Source organism: Panthera uncia (assembly GCF_023721935.1).
Source record: "Panthera uncia isolate 11264 chromosome D3 unlocalized genomic scaffold, Puncia_PCG_1.0 HiC_scaffold_8, whole genome shotgun sequence".
NCBI classification, from domain to species: domain Eukaryota; kingdom Metazoa; phylum Chordata; class Mammalia; order Carnivora; family Felidae; genus Panthera; species Panthera uncia.
In genome coordinates this window covers 31,142,825-31,160,828 of record NW_026057586.1, presented here as the reverse complement: position 1 = coordinate 31,160,828, position 18,004 = coordinate 31,142,825, and the positions used below count along the sequence as shown (strand labels likewise).

Genomic DNA, 18,004 nt, shown 5'->3' with positions numbered 1-18,004 from the left:
TTCTAAATGCAGTATATTTTCTAAATAGTGACTATGTATCTTTTTTAGGTAGTGATACTAATAAATTATTTGCACATGCAAATCCGGGTGACCAACATCTGTTTCTTCTGGTCACTCAAAGCATTTATTATAAAGATGTACACTGCTAAATGAGTTTGGCTAATTTCAGTGCATTCCTATTAATCACTGTGGATTGTAGGACAGTTTTCTAAAAATGGAGATAAATTAATTGATACATGTTAACAAAAACTATAGTTTTTCAGCATAAAAGAAATTATAGTCTATAAGAAGACCACAAAATTGCCACATAGAACTATTATGTTGCAATGCTGAAAAGCCTTATTTTCTTCCATCATACCATTCGCTAGGAAGGGTAGAGATTAAACACTGCAATATATGTTGCCTAGCAACACCCACCTATTAGTGATACAAATTTTCCACTGAAAAACACTTTTATTTAGGTCATTGTCTTTGAAATTGCTTCATCAGAACTCTTGTCTCCACTGAAATGGTCTTTAAAAGGCTTTCTAGTCTTAGCTGCACAGAAAGGTAGAGGTCACTTAGTTTGGGGCACTTCCTGCACTAAAACTAGGCCTTTGGATGGTGATCTCTCACAGTACAACCCATTTCTTCCCTGTTTTTACTTTCTCCTGTCTCTCTCTTTACCGATTGATGATAGAAGGCTAGAAAGTGGGGTGTGGTTTCCAATGAGATGCATTTTTTGCAGACTGAGTAAAACAGTAACAGATTGGGTTCAGAAAGTTTACCTAAATTCCAGCCCAAGATACCGAGAACACATTACTGCTATACATTTGGCAAGAATCCTTACTTAGCCCCTGTGGTGTTCAAGGGGGAAAAGCACAGGTCCAAGCAGAGGGGCACCTGAACTTAACACTTGAGGTAAAGTTATATGCCTTTAACTGAAGAGAATTCAACTATACATACTTGTGGGGATTAAAAGAAAAATGAAAGGAGAAAAACAATGTGGTTATTCTACCCAATGTTTTTCCTGAAGAGCATACGTCCTCTAATAAATGTGAGAGGAGCTCCTTTGGTAATGTTTCAGACCCAGTGTCTCCCATGACTGTGCTGCATGTAATTCCAGTATTGAAGATTCTCGTGTTTTGCACAACACGGCTTCTGAGTGCATGCAATCTATCTGCCCCATCTGCTGCTCAGAGAAACAAGTTGTTTTGCGTCAGTATTAAGGGAAAAGCTTCCTGTTTTGGACTTTTGGGGGAGATAACTGTGCAATGTGTTTCCTTGTGAAGGGCTTTTCTCGAGTAATTGTGTTTATTTGTGTTGCTATTTTACCTTTGTGTACTGACCTTACCACTGACCACAGTGTAGATGTTTGCACTGTGCCTGCTCTACCCTCTACTCTCCCGAGAGAGCGCATAGATGCAGAAGATGCCCGCAGAGAGGAGAAGAGAGCATCATTTCTGAGTTTATGTTATATGGACCGTATTTTACCATTTGGAATAAAGGACAACAGTATAAAATATTTTATTGAACAAAACAAAGAGTATTAAATTCTTTAGCCAAAGAGAAATTTTTCTCAAGAAACAAACTTTTTTTTAACTAAATAATTTTCTAAAGAGTCAGATGATTCCCAGACCAGTGGCTTAAATAAGTATCATAATGCCAGTATATCATACAAAACTATTTTATATCATTTTGTGTCCCCCATCTGATCTATTCCTAATTTGTTTGAATTATCCTGGGAGGAATAAAAATTAACAACAAAGAAACAGCAATAATAGTAGTAATTATAGCCTATTGAACACTTGGATGTACCAGGAATTATGTAAAGAGATTTCTCAGCATTGCCTTGTTTAATCCTCACACCTGTGAAGTGTGTATATCACCAGGCCCGTTTCATCGATGAGAAAACCGAGGCTGAGGTTAAATAACATACACAAGGTCTCATGGTTAATAGGGGAGAAAAGTCCAGAATCAAACCCAGACCCGTGGTTGTAGAAATAGACAGTAGTTTCTAAATCATGTTTTTCTTGATACACGTTAAAGCTTTAATTTAATGGAGGTGAATGGATTTTGTTGTAAGAGTAGCGAGTTTTAAAAAATACACTTGTAAATAAAAAAAGAAATGATCTTTAACTTTTCTTTGATCTTTCATCTGCCCAGTGAAAGAAAAAGTCAGCTGTGCAGACAGCCAATGGAGTATGATATAAAAAGGAGCCATTGGGAGTAGTTACTCCCAGGTAAATATGGTAAATGTGGGACAACGTTTATTTTGCACTTTGGTCATAAACCAGTCTTGCTTGAATTTTATTGACCCACATGTGCTCTCATGTTGCACTGCTGTCAGCACCACGGCACGAACAGCCATCAAAACCTGTGACGTTTAAAAACCTACTAGAGGAGCTTGCTGCATTCCAAATGTTTTAAAGTCTTAAGATTAGTTAATTACTATAATAGCAACAGTCAGCAGAATGCCCCAGAATTTTCAGCTAAAATGCCCTGCAGTTTCCTTTTTATCTGTAGAAATTTAATTTCCTTTAATTTAATTTAAATTCTTAATTTCTTCTCCGGGGAAAGTTTTTAAACACTTGAGTATCATCCACGGTGAGATTTGTCTGTTTGCTTCATTAACTGCTTTTAGGAAGGTTAGTCGTCATACTCTTGTTTTTCTGCCCTTCTGGTTACATTTAACTGTTTTTTATAAATTCATCAAATGTACAGGGCGTTGAATATTTTGGGACTGGCTCTGCTACGTAGTATTACTAACTTTTTTCTCACAGACACACTTGGAAGTACTTAGGAGATATATTATAGACCGTTTGTTCAGTAGCAGTGTTTTTCTCACACATACAAACACATATATACACTTGTGTGGTTTTTTTATCGTTTTCAGGATATTTAGACTTCCTAACAGGTCTGTGAGGACCCTTCACAATTTGGCTCTAACCTGTATTTTCAGCTTTAATCATTTTCTACCAGCCTTAAAAAGAGTCCTTTTTGTATTATACTCTAATGATTTACCCCCATGACAATTTCCCATACGTAGTATTTCCCCCCAAACCCTCACAAGCACTACCTCTTTGCTCTTTGCCAGGAATGAGTTCCCCAACCATTGCCCAACTTTTGGATATACTTGTGTGTGTATATGAGTGGTGACTCTCTCTATGAGCATTTTGTCTTCAGGTTTTTTTTTTTTGTTTTTTGTTTTTTTTTTTGTCTTAAGTAACTTGGGGACTCTCACACAACCTGAGGCATTCCTGGCACATGGTAGGCACCAAATAAATGTATGTGATTTTATATAAGTGCCCAGGACCATTTGAGAAGTTGATTTTCTCTGACACAGTCTTCTTGAAAATATTCAAACAGCGTTTTGTTTTCTTTTTTTCCCTAACTAGGCTCCATGCCCAGCATGGAGCCCAGCATGGGGCTTAAACTCAAAACCCTGAGATCAAGACCTGAGCTGAGATTAAGAGTTGGATGCCTAAACTACTGAGCCATCTAGGTGCCCCTATACAGCTTCTTTTTATTTTATTTTTTATTTTTAAAAATTTTTTTTACATTTATTCATTTTTGAGAGACAGCACACAAGCGAGGGAGGGGCAGAGAGAGAGGGAGACACAGAATCCGAAGCAGGCTCCAGGCTCTGAGCTGTCAGCACAGAGCCTGACACGGGGCTCGAACTCACAAACCACGAGATCATGACCTGAGCCGAAGTCAGGCACTCAACCGACTGAGCCACCCAGGTGCCTCCTATACAGCTTCTTAAATCAGAAATTACATTCCTCTTACTAGCATGAAAGCTGAATCTTACCATATTCTTGCTAGGATTGCCACCCTAAATCATATCAGACCAAAATCAGTCAGCATCTCTGACATTTTTACACATATATGTGAACGCACATCCACATCCACAAATACTTGTCAGTGAGTTTTTTCCCCCTCATGTTTTTTCTCAGAGTAATAATGAGGTGAAGTTCACGGAAACAAGATTTTGTTTCACATGTACAGCATTCTTATTTCCTCCAAGATAATGGCCAACATCTGTTTTATTGAATAAGATGGCACATGAGTTATGGATGACTCAGTGTATGTTCGCCCAACAGGGAGAGTTGTTTGTGCTGAGAAAGTGGTGGTTGGTGGCATCTGTACATGTTAATGACAACCGTTAACTGTTACAGATTATTTTTGCTTAATAGTTCTCAAAAGTAAGCATTCTCTCAGTCTCAATGAATGCTAATGTAGAGAGAAAATGAGAAGAGGGTCAGTGTCACAGATCTCTTTATCAGCCATATCTGAGGTAACTGTGAAGAAAAGTAGCAAAAATAGGTGATAAAAGCATTGTTTTCTTTTATTTTTACTTGATATCTTAAAATCAAACACTGTTTGTATGTTGGCCCCCAAACAACTCTTGACCGGGCTTCCTTGTTCTTTCAGGACTACTTTCTTTGATTTGATTCCAGCTCAGTACTGGAATAAAGTGGTTGCACTCAATGAAGTGGAATAAGCAACAGGTTTTCACAGTCTCTAAAAATGTCATGACAAAACTAAGCATTTTTTTTTTAAACTGTAGACTCTGTTGTCTTTCTTTGTGAACATTGATGTTAATTACTACTTGTTTATCTGTTTTTAATTTTCATAGTACTGGAGAAAATGAAACTGGGTTTGGCACCTCAGAATGTTTGGCTCTGTAAGAGAACTACTTTAGAAGCAACCTCTGTATAAGGAAGACTTCAGAGTAACAAGGAAGAGAACATTTAATCTTCAAGATACCATATATCCTAAATGTTACATGGTGCCTGAATTCAATTTCCTTGGATGTCCCTGTCTAAATATTGTCTTGAAGGGTTTGTTTTGAAATATTGTATATATTTATTTTCAAATGTAAACATTGTTAATAAGCTAAGAAGTGAAAAATTTATTCCAGGATCATGTATATACTTTGAGAGTTCTGGAAGAATTTTATGTTGAAATAGTAAAACATTTTAGTCTCTGCGTTTGAAATGTTCTTTTTTTCTTTTTTTTTTTTTTTTTTTGATCATCTCTTCACACCAAGACAGCAGTTATGAATTTGGACTGTCTCATTTAAGAAGGCTTTTTTGTTGTGTCTCTCCCTTCTCCCTCCTTCTCTTCCCCCTCTTCCTCCCCTGCTCATGTTTGTTTTTGCCTAATCTACAGTACTTAAAGGTTTACATATTGTGACTCATTCTTTTACAAAAGTTCAACAATTGCATATACTTCAAATAAGACAGTCATTTTCTCTCATTTTTAAATACATATCTTTTTTGAAAACTATAGTTAGTTCACAGTTCTCCTAGCTTGTAAGTACATGAATCAAGACACGTCAATCTGAGTCACTGGCCAAAAGATAACAATGACACAGCTATTAGTATTGAGCCCAAGATATTTTTACATACACATGTAAGCATAAATTGTCTTTCTGCAATAAATACTTTTTTGATGTAAACTTACTTTTCAAAAGCTTTTTGAAATAGCTCTCCTAGACTTGTTAATGTAATATATCTTTCCTGATTATTGCTTGTATTTAATAATAATTATTGATTATTATTTCTCCTAATTGTTTGTCTTTTAAGACTAAAAGTCCTGCTAATCCATCTAGCCTTTTTGCCTCGTGGAACTTTGGGAAAATGGCACATCTGAAAATAGAAGAGTAACACACTAATAATCTCTACAAATTAATGCGTTGCATAGTCACATGTGACTTTGTTTTGGAAGAAAAACAATGTCTCATTCTTCCATTGAGTAAATAATATTTGAATAAATATTAAATATCAGATGACAGAAAGATTAGAAGGTTAAATTGAGGCACTGTTTCAGAGAGTACAGTCAAATACAACATCTGTTTGTCACCACATTGTCATTATCTGTGAACTTACCCTTTTAGAATGAGGTTACCAGCTGGATAGCAAGCACGTAATTGGGAGACATCCTAGAGGCACATGGAGTTTGGTTTGTGTAAAACATACGTGCTGACTTGAAAACCAGAAAAGATGAAAGGGCCTCTGCAAATCATCTTTAGAGACTTGATGCCCACATGAGCTGGAAGCTCCATCCTTCTCTTGCTTTTTCTGTGCTTCACATGTTTTTATCACTTTCTGTTGTTATGAAGTGTTGAACCCATCTGCATTCTCTTTCTTTGAGTCCTATGTCTATTGGCTCTGAAAACTTTTCTCAAAATGGCCCTGTTGAAAGTGGCCAACCTTCTGAACTCTTAAAATTCTTTATTTATGGCCTTTTAATTGGCATTTAGTAAAGGTGGGTATTATTGTTATACTTGCATCTCCCAATTCAGAGGTTTGGCAAATTTTTGTGTAAAAGGCCAAGGTAGTAACTATGTTCAGCTTTGGAAAGCATATAATCTTTGTTACAACAGCTCAACTCTGCTGTTAGAGGAAAAAAGCAGCCATAGACAACATGTAACAAATGGCCTTGGCCAGATTTGACCCTCGAGCCTTCATTTGTTGACTAGTTTGAACTAAGTTTAAGGTAAAAACTCCAATCTTACTCATCTTTATGAACTTTGCTGCACTTTGCATAGGTAGTAGTATGTTGATAGCAGGGCTCAATGAATTATTTTTGGACTAATAAGGAATTCTATAAGGGCCAACACTGGCAAGTGGTATGGAGAGTTGATCATGAATAACCTTGTATTCAGTGCAAACTTGGTAAGAATCATAAGGGAAATAAAGTTTTCTAAGAAGGAAGATGGGTACTGAGTGAGGAAATAGCATCTTTGAGGATAGACAGTGGCCATGGTTTTGCAGAGAGTATTTTAGCTGTGGGTGGTGAGCCTATATCAGAAAGAAAAGTGATTTATCAGTCTTAATTTCTGTTGCTTCAAGCAACCTCTTTGTTCCTACTCTCTTCCCCAAACTCCATTGTTTTTGTTGTTCAGAGCCTTCTTTACAGTGCAGTCTGTATGTTTCTTCATTATCATTACCTTCCACATTCTGTCAATATTTGTTTTGAGTTTGAGAAAGGTGTTTGTGAGCACACAGTGCTTTGATTCAAGAATGTGGGTACCATGGTCACGTACTATAAGCACTCAGAGTGAGATTTCTGCATTGGGGAAAGAAAATGTTGATGGCAGCCACCAAGAGTGGGGCTGCAAAAGTGGGGAAAGAAGTAAAGTGTGGCTCACATTCCTAAATGAAGCACTGATACAACCTGATTTTTGCTATTCTGTATACACTAGGCTTAGATGTTCCCCAGCTCATTTGTATTATAGAGGTTTCAGTTGGGTATATGTTGTAATAATAGCAGTCAACATCATTTATAAGGGCTCACTGTTATATATCAGGACTCTGCTAATTGCTTCATATGCGTTATCTCATTATTCTGTATATAATGGTCCAATGAGGCAGATATGTGTCCCCATTTTCCAGAATTTTAAGACAGTTGAGTCATTGCCCAAAGTTAGGTTGCAAGCGAGAGGAGAGTTGGGATTTGAAGTTGAATAACTCAGATTCTAGTGACCAGAGTCTTGACCATCAAATTCTCCTGGCCTTCGTTTCTCACTGAGTCTGTGGTGACAGTCCTGACCTCTACTATGTGCAGGAGGTATGTGTATGTGGTCCATGAGACTTGGATCCCCCCCAAAACAAAATTCCATTTATTTATTTGTTGATTGATTGATTGTTTGATTTGTTGACTGATTGTAATGAACAGGATTACCAAAGGTGCAGGCAGTAGTTAATAAAACAAAATTAAAAATTCCTGAGAAAGTAAATTGAAGTAAATTTCAAATTTTTAAGAAATGGAGTTGTATCATCATACCACATATTCATACTTGCCTTGGCATAAATCATTTGAAAACATACAGGTAAAATAAATCTTGACTATGCAACTGTTAACCTACAATCCTGATGTACCTTGTATCTTTGCACAGAGACCTAACATTGCAATTAAAAAATAGATAAATAAACCAGATTGAGACTTAGGATAAAAAAAAAAAAATAGATTGCAAAACACCGTGGACTATCTATATCAAATACAGAAAATATACTGGTTTGCCAAAATGAATAAGTTGATATGAACTTCACCATAAAGAATGCATACAACCTGGATGGGATCCTGGAAAAGAAAAGGGACATTAGCTAAAAACTATAGGAATCTGAATAACGTAGTAGTTTCAAGAGGAATGGTATGAGTAGCCTCAGAGGGTCGTGAATGTCCCATGATTTGTGTCCACTTAGAGAAGCTGAACTGCTTCAGAAGGCGATCTCCCACCTGAAATTACTCTTCAGCCCTCTTGTCTTTCTAGACTTTGACATATTTTTAAAAGTACAAAGCAGTTAGATACATTGGGTTTGTCTAATTTTCCTCAAGGTTGATGCATTTTTTTGTAAAAATACTTAAAATGCTGTGTTCTTCTCAAGGCATCCCACCAGAGGGTACAAGATGTCAGTTTGTCCTATTCCTGATGGTGGTAACTTATTACTTGGTTAAGATGGTTTCCAGCTTTCTTCATTCTGAAATTAATTTGTAGTTGATACTTATAAAATATTAAGCAATTCATAAGTTTTATGAGGCGATACTTTAAAACCATGTAAATATCCTGTTCTTTACCACTTTTACCCATCAATTTTAACATGGATTGATGATTCTTGCCTGAATCACTTATTACTATGGTAAAAGCCAAATTGTTTCTTTTTTTAATTTCATTATTCTTCTACGCTTTTTAGTGTTCTACTGTAAGAATTCTCCTATATCCATTAATTATGCATTTATTTGTTTATATTAATATGACTTCCTATTGTATTAGGAAATGCATTCCTATTATCATTTATTTTGATGGTAAAATTACTCCAGAACTGAGGTATTTTCAAGCTGGTGCCTGTGTCCCTTGACATAGTCCCAATATTCTTTGAGCCCTTTTTTTACTTTTTGGCACAACAAGATATTCCAGGCTCATCTCCTTTCTCTGCCTCAGCTCTGGAGGCAACCATTTCTCCAAGGAGTCCTAGTTCTTAGCTGGTCTGAATTTAGCAGATAACTCCCCAAATAAAATACCTGATTTTTCTAAAAACAGAAGTTAATTTAGCATCCAATATTGCCATTGTGGAACTCTGGAGTCTAGATAGGGACATAGGGATATAAATAAGCTCAAAATAGAGTAATCCATATCCGAATGAACCAGCTCCACCTTAGGGGTCCTTAGCTGTAGATCATTACCATCATAACTGCCTTGAGACCATGAGGACTAGTCTTATTATTATGCCCTTTATCTCTGTTTATGTTGGTCACTGCAAGAGACCCAGACCTCCTTAAATCATTCTTTACACCCAGGTCCCTCATTTCCATCAGCTTTGTACAACCCCTGTCTCCCAAACCTCTGGACTTCCTTGGGCCATTATCCACAGAGTGAATCTGTGAGAGTCAAAGTTTACCTTTTGTGCTGTATAACTAGGTATTGCCTATATATATATATATATATATATATATATATATAGAAGAAAAAAGCAAGTAAACCAAGTTAGTTTCAGGAATTCAGTGAAAAGTGAACTAAAAAAAAAAAAAAAAAAACACCTCAAGAGTATATCCTAGTGCCTCTATACCTTCAGCCACATTCTCTTTACACAGTACTGAACAATGACTGTTTTGTTCATAATCATGATCGTTTGCAAGATTACCAGTCATCAAAGGAAACAATTATGTTTAGTTAATTATACCAAATTCCGAATACTTAGTACAATGTCTATCTAGCTCAGTTTTTCAAAAAGTAAAATAATGGTTAATTCTCAATTAACAAGATAATAATTAGAACTTCCATCACCAACTTTAATTAAGTTGGATTCTTGATCTAACCTTCTCTTTTAAACCTAATAAAGAGATCTGAGTTTGGCATAAAAAAAAAGTTTGACATAAACTTAACTTTCAAAACTGCAATCCCACTCTTCGATATCTACAAGAGAATTGAAAACCTGCCCGTCTAAAGACTTGTATATAAATATTCCTAGCATGATTCATAATAACCCCCAAAATTGGAACCACTCAAATGTCCATCGACTGACGAGTGTCCAAACAAAACGTGATGCATTCACACACTGGGATATTATTCGGCAATAAACAAAAACTGCTTACACTGCAACAGTATGGATGAACCTCAGAAGTATGACATTAAGTGAAAGAAGCCAGGCACAAAATAACCACGTAGTATAAGCCTCCAGAAACAGTAAATCTTCCGAGGCAGAAAGCAGATCGGAGGTTGCCAGGCGCTGAGGTAAAAAGGAGAATGGACTATAAAAAAATGAGGGAGCTTTGTGTAATAATAATGTTCTGAAACTGGAATTTGGTGATGGTTGCACAAGTCCATATTTACTAAAAGCGACAGGATTACATCATGTAAATTGTACATCAGTAAAGCCAGGGTTAGGAAAAGAGATCCGAAGCAACTCTAGGTCTAAAGCAAGGCAATTCCGGCTTCCTAGCTCGCGGGAGGCGCCAGAGGTGGCCGGGGAAGTAGGTTGGCTCCTTGGCCGGGTCTCCGCCTCCTGCGCACTAGGTGGTTCCGGGGCGACTCCTCCCCAGGCCGCCGCTTCCACCACGTGTCTACCTGGGCTTCGCCTCCGTCTCCAATTTCGCTCGCGCTGTAGCTGTGGGACCTGCCGTGAACCTCCAAGGCCCTGGCGGACGCCACGTCTACCAGCTGCCCTTCCAGAGTCACCGAACCTGACGTCTTGCACATTTCCAGCTTTCTTGCCTGTCGGGGTAAGTGTGGACCAGCCCAGGCCGCTGCAGGGGAGCGAGAGGAGCCCGCGAAGCCACGGAGAAGTCCGAGGCCCCAGGCGGGTGCTCGCAGACGCCCACGGACGCACGTTCCTGAGCAGTTGGCCCAACTCTGACCAAGATAACAAATTACTAGCGAGACTTCGATCTTGAAGGACAGTATCGTGCTTTATACATTATTTGAGACGTGAAGTCTTCAATTCAGAAAATGCTTCAGACTGGAAAGTCAAGTGCGAGGCAGAAATCAAACAGGAGGCCATGCTCAGGGTATAAGCGGACACCTCCCGACTTCCGGGCACTTCTCTTGGGGCCTTTCTCCTGCTTGGAGTGAGAAAGCACCACCGCCTTCACCATGAGGAGGAGAATAACCTCTTTTTGAGTGTTGCACTCCCGTCAAAAAGGTAACCCCTTTAATCCTTTTATTTGCAGCATGCGTGGCTGGTGAATTGGCAGTGGGTAGCACCCTTTCTATAAATTGATGCTTCTTAAGTTATGAGAGGCCAAAGCCAAACTGGTATTCTGGGACTACCAGAACTCTTTCTTGGCTCGGGAGAAGAATTTGTCTCCCTTCCCAAAATGTATGGTAGAAACCTCCAGTGGTTCTAATCCCTCTTCTAGGGTTACTGCTGCAGTAGCTGTGGGCATTACCACTACGAAGCAGAGGTTTGGGCTTGTCTTTCCCTAGAGACCCCCCCCCCCCCCCATGCACCTTGCTGCCACTGAATCAGTAGAATTAACCCTCAAATGTCTGGTGCATGTGTACACGCACCTAACTCAAATTTCCTTATGAGCATCTCTCTGAATCCAAAAACCGTTTGGAACTTGCTCTCAAATGTTACTGCACTTTCTTTCCTGTGAGAGCATTTATATGCCAGTCCACCACAGCTGAATGGCTCACTTCTGCCATACCCACCCACAGTCCGGGTAGTTATGCCAGAAACTCAACAGTGAGCCCCTCAGACATCACTGCCATCCTATTTAGTGTGTCACAGAAAGAAAGGCCCAGAAAATGCAATTAACAGCATCAAGTCCAAATATTTCTTCATATCGTGTCCTTACTTCCCTGGTTGCTCTTTCTTCGCCACCTTCGTGGGTTCTTCTCTGATGAGCCCCTAGATGTTGAACCACCACAGTGCTTGTGGCTGGGACCCTATGTTCTTTCTGTCTGTACTTCCAGAAGTTATCCCATCCAGTCGCGTGGAGTTAGAGGCCAGTAGTGGCCTGCTGATGACGGGGGCCAGCTTCGTGGGGGTACTTCGTGTGCAGCTGCACAAAACTCCACATTCAGAAGGGCCCTGAGCTTAGTTTAATGCTCTGTTGTTGCTGTGTTAAAAGCGTTAGTAATTTAATCTTTGAGTTGGTGTTTTTTATCTGAAGTCTGTTGAGACAGTGGAGCATGTGCACGAGTGGAGGAGGAGATGCCCATAGTAGGTTTATCTGTCTGTCCCCATCCCCTGCCCTTGCTACTCCATTAGCATTTACGGTGCCAGGTGAGCACAGAACTCTGGGAGGCCCACAGTACAAGGGGAGAGGGGATTCCGTGAGACTCAAAGAGAGAATAAGATAATTATGTTCTATCTGTGACTGAAAGTGGGGACACTGACAGCTTTAAGAGGCCACACTTTTCATTTGAAACAGAACTCACTTGGAAAACAGAAAGAAGACAGTGGTGTTCTAAGAACAAGAGCCCTGTGCACATCCGAAAATGTCAGGGAGCTCTGTGAGTGTGTGTGTGTGAGTGTGTGTGTGTGTGTGTGCGTGTGCACGCGCGCGTGTTGTGGCAGTGAGGATGGTAGTTTGAAGGTTAAGGCCCATACCATGCACAACAGTGCCTGTTATGAGGCTTCCATCTGTAACTCATTTTAAAAAATATTTTTTAATTGAAATATAAGTGACATATAACACTGTGTAAGTTTAAGGCATACAATGTGCTGGTTGGGTACATTTATATATTGCAATGTGATTACTACAGTAACGTTAACACCATTTTCACGCCTCTATCATTCTTTTTGTGTTGGGAACAGTTAAGATTTAGTCTCTTGGTAACTTTGAAATTTATAATACAGTATTTATTGTTCACTGTTATCACTCTGTTGTGTATTAGATCTCCAGAACTTACTTGTCTACCAGTTATAAATTTGTACCTTGAAACAACATCTTTCCAATCCCTCCCTACTAAGCCTCTGGTAATCACCATTCTACTCTGTTTTTATAAATTCTTTTTTTTTACATTCCACAAAAAAAAGTGATATTTATCCTTCTTTGTTTGACTTATCTCACTTAGCATAATACCCTCCAGGTTGATCCATGATGTTACAAATGACAGGATTTTGTTCTTTTTGAGGCTGAATAGTATTCCATTGTAGGTGTGTGTATGTATATATATACACACACCCACCATGTTTCTTTATCCATTCATCACTTGACAGACACTTGGGTTTCCCGATCCAGGCTGTTGTGAATAATGTGTTTCCATATTTTGTCAATATCTTGGCTGCGATGAACATGGATGTGTAGATATTCCTTCAAGATACTCATTTCAGTTCCTTTGGACATATACCCAGAAATGGGATTATTGGATTAAACAGTATTCAATTTTTAAGTTTTTGAGGAACTGTTATACTGTTTTCCATAATGGCTGTACTAATTTATATTCCCACTAGCATGGTTCCTTTTTCTCCACATCCTCACCAACATTTGTTATCTTGTGTCTTTTTGATAAAAGCCATCCAGCAGGTGTGAGGTTGATAGCTAATTGTAATTTTGATTCACCTGCAACACTTAAATTCACATACCCCTGGGCTCAATCATTTCTATTAAGAGCAGCGGCTTCTCCTGACAGAACTCACTGTGTCAGCCACCGACCTTGTGTTGTGCATTGATCCGAGGTCACCAGCCTAGACTTCTGATTCCTTCAAGCATATTTTACTTTGAGGACCTTGCTATCCTTCCTGTCATCAGGCTTTTAGGAGGCACCTACTTCCATCCCATATACTCCCTTAATCTTAGAATTTCAGAGTTGAAGCAAGGTGCTTTTTTTCTGCCTCACAGTCCTGTGGGATCGTCATGCAGATTGTTCCATCCTTTCTCCTAAAGTCTGCACACAGTCAGGGCCAGGGAGAAGATGCCAACCTCCCAAAGTCAAACCAAAAGCCCCCTCCCTCTTTTTCCATAGGACTTGTGCCTTCCTAATGTACATCAGTGTAGCACCGTGATTACAAATGTCAGTGCCAGAGCCAGAGTGCCTGGGTTCCAATTGTGGGTGCTCATATCTTACCAGCGTGACATTGAGGAAGTTGCTTATCTTCTCTGTGTCAAAATTGACTTTTCAAAAAAAAAAAAGAGGGATAAGAATGGAAGTACCTCATAAAATTATTTTGAGATTTAGATAAATTTTCTGTGTGAAGGTTGTGTAACAGTGACTGGCCTGTACTAAGCATTATGAAACTGTACTCTATTATTAATTTTTCAAAAATGGCTAAAAAAGAGATATTTATACAAGCACCGATTTAACCAGTACTTGCTGTGTGCTTAGTACTGAAGATAAACTGTTGAAAAGAACACATCTGGTTCCTGCTTGTATGGCTCTTATAACTTAGTGAGAGAGATGGACAATAACCAAGTGCATAAGTAATTAAATTAAAGCTATAAAATGGAATAAATATTTTGAAAGAAACAACTGTGTGCAATGAAAAAGGATACAGGAGAAAGACCTAATTTAGATATAGTCACCAAAGAAGAATTCTTTGAGGAGTTGATCTTAAGCCAATAAAAGATGAATCAAAGGAACTATCAGTGGAAGAGTATGGGGTCATTGTGGCAGGAGGAGCTTTATAGTCAGAGGGAACAGCATGTGCAAAGACCTCAAACGAGGATAAAAGGCTGCTTTGTGCAAACACCTGAAAGCTGGTGTGTCTAGAACCTATGAGCAAAGTGAGACACTAAAAAATGAGGTGGGAGAGGAATCATGCAATGTCTTATATAAGCCATGGGAAAGATTTGAGATTTCATTATAACTGTAAAACTTTAATTTTATTTTTTTAAAGTTTTTTTTTTTTTTAACGTTTATTTTTGAGACAGAGAGAGACAGAGCATGAACGGGGGAGGGTCAGAGAGAGGGAGACACAGAATCTGAAACAGGCTCCAGGCTCTGAGCTGTCAGCACAGAGCCCGACGTGGGGCTCGAACTCACGGACCGTGAGATCATGACCTGAGCCAAAGTCGGCCGCTTAACCGACTGAGCCACCCAGGCGCCCCTGTAAAACTTTAATTTAAAAAAAAATTTTTTTTAATGTTCATTTATTTTTGACAGAGAGAGAGAGAGAGAGAGAGAGAGCATGAGCAGGTAGGGGCAGAGAGAGAGGGAGACACAGAATCCAAAGCAGGCTCCAGGCTCTGAGCTGTCAGCACAGAGCCTGATGCAGGGCTCGAACCCACAAGCTGTGAGATCATGACCTGAGCTGAAGTCGGATGTTCAACCAACTGAGCCACCCAGGCACCCCTAAAAATTTTTTTTAAAGTTTATTTATTTTGAGAGAGACCAAGAGTGAGAGTGGGAGGGGCAGAGAGAGAGGGAGAAAGAGAAACAGAAGTATGCTCTGCACACTGTCAGCATGGAGACAGATGTGGGGTTCAATCTCATAAACCATGAGATCATGACCTGAGTTGAAATCATGTCCGCTGCTTAACCAACTGAGCCATTCAGGGACCCCTTATACGTGTAAAACTTTTAATAAGGGCACCAAAATGATTTGTTGAAGTTATTATTACTTTGTTTCTGGTGTAAACAATGGACCTTTTGGGAAAAAATCAGGGAGACCAATTAGTAATTTTGGAGGCAATTATAGTGGTTTGCATTAAGGTTTTATTTACTTATTTATTTTAATGTTTTATTTAGTTTTGAGAGAGCGACAGAGACAGAGCGTGAGTAGGGGAGGAGCAGAGAGAGGGAGACACAGAATCCAAAACAGGATTCCAGTCTCTGAGCTGTTAGCACACAGCCTGATGCAGGGCTTAAACCCATGAACCGTTTGATCATGACCTGAGCCAATGTCAGATGCTCAACCGACCAAGCCACCCAGGAGCCCCTGCATTAAGGTTTTAAAAATGGCTACAGGGACAAGTGAATGAGTTTGAAGTTTGGTTTGGAGGAAGAATGGATAGAACTTACTGATAGAATACCAGGATAAAGACTGGCCCCAGGTTTTTTGCATGAACAATGGGATGAATGGGGTCACTTGCAAGGATTAAGTACAAGTGACAGAAGAAGAAAGGGGATTTTGGGGGGAGTTATGAGGATGAATTTTCAGTTTGGACACTTTGAGAAAGCTGTGAGATAGTCAACTGTGGAAGCCAATTGAAGCACAGCTTGTGACAGCTGCAGAAAAGGATTGGGGGATATAATCTCAAGTTTTCTGTTAGTAAATGGTATTCAAAGGATAAAAATTTATGAAGTGAAAGTGATCAAAAATGCTCAGAACAGGCTTCAAAAAGAACAAATTTAAAGGACTCAAGCTCCCTGGTTTCAAAACTTACCACAAAGCTATAGTAATCAAGAAAGTATGGTATTGGCATAGGATAGACATATAGATCGATGGAATATATTTGAGAATACAGAAATAAATCATTAATTTATGCTCAGTTGATTTTTTTTTTTTACCTTATTTATTTTGAGAGAGGGAGAGTGTGAGCAAGGGAGGGTCAGAGAGAGACAAAGGGAGAGAGAGATTCCCAAGCAGGCTCTGTGCTGTCAATGCAGAGCCTGACATGGGGCTTGAAACCATGAACCATGAGATCATGACCTGAGTTGAAATCAGGAGTCAGATGCTCAACTGACTGAGCCACCCAAGTGCCCCAATGGTCAATTTATTTTTTACAAGAAAATCCAATTGTGGTAAGGACTGGTTTTCAACAAATGATGCTGTGGCAGTTGGATAGCCTTATGCAAAAGGATAAGGTTGTAGCTGTTTACCTCACATTATACACAAAAACTAACACAAAATGGATCATAAGCCTTAATGTAAGAGCTAAATCTACCTAAAATGGTTAGGAAAAAAAAAACATAGGAAATCTTTGTGACCTTGGATTAGACTATGGCTTTTTAGCTATGATGCCAAAACCATAAGCAACAAAAGAAAAAATAAATTGCACTAAATCAAAATTAAAACCTTTTGTGCTTGGGAGAAAATATTTGCAAGTCATATATTTGATGATGGCCTTGTATCTAGAATATATAAAGAACACTTATAATTCGGCAATAAAAAGACAAATAATTAAAAAATGAGAGAATATCTGAATAGATATTTCTCCAAAGAGTATGTATATACAAATGGCCAATAAGCACATGAAAAGATGCTCAACATTATTGGGGTGCCTGGGTGGCTCAGTTGGTTAAGCATCTGACTTCGGCTCAGGTCATGATCTCATAGTTTGTGAGTTTGAGCCCCATGTTGGGCTCTGTGCTCATAGCTCAGAGGCTGGATCCTGCTTCAGATTCTGTGTCTCCTCTCTCTGCCGCTCCCCTGCTCATGCCCTCTCTCTGTCTCAAAAATAAATAAACATTTTAAAAAATTAAAAAAAAAAAAAGAAAAGATGCTCAACATTATTAGTCATTGAGGATGTGCCCCTTCATACCCACTAGGATAGCTATAATAATAAAGACAGACAATAACAGTTGTTGATGAGGATGTAGAAATATTGGAACCCTCATACACTGTTGAGATTGTATAATAGTTCAGGAAGCTTTGGAATGCAGTTTTGCAGTTCCTTAAAATGTTGCATAGGGTTACCATATGACCTAGAAATTCTACCCCTAGCTATGTTGAGATAAATGAAAATATACATCCACATAAAAATTGTATACAAGTGATCATAACAGCATTATTGATGACAGCCAAAAAGTAGAAACAACCCAAATACCTGTCGACTGATGAATGGATAAATCACTGTAGTATATACTACAGTGGACATTATCCATCAGTAAAAAAGAATGAAATTTTGATACATGCTATAATGTAGATAAACCTTGAGAACATGCTAGGTGAAAGAAGCCAGCCATGAAGGCCACATATTGTATGGTTCCATTTATATGAAATATTCAGAGTAGGCAGATCTCTAGAGGCTAGCAAGTTGAGTATGAGGAAACAACCACTGTATTTGGTAAAGCAGCATTATCTTTATTTCCTATTAGACTCTAAGTTCTTTGAAGGCAGGTTGATAAGACCATCAGTTTGTATGGGACAGAGCCAGCTGGGGAGGGTTGTAGAGTGAATGGCAG

At 38.8% G+C, this 18,004-nt stretch overlaps 1 protein-coding gene across 1 annotated transcript in view; it reads left to right on the top strand.

Annotated features, from left to right (window-relative positions):
- Positions 1–4,974, top strand: part of PIK3C3 (phosphatidylinositol 3-kinase catalytic subunit type 3) — a 142,934-nt gene extending 137,960 nt beyond the window's left edge. Inside the window, exon 25 of the mRNA XM_049620173.1 lies at positions 4,622–4,974. Within this exon, the coding sequence (XP_049476130.1) occupies positions 4,622–4,636 (15 nt within the window). The 3' untranslated portion in view covers positions 4,637–4,974. The remainder of the gene's footprint in view (positions 1–4,621) is intronic.
- The last annotated feature ends 13,030 nt before the right edge of the window (positions 4,975–18,004 follow it).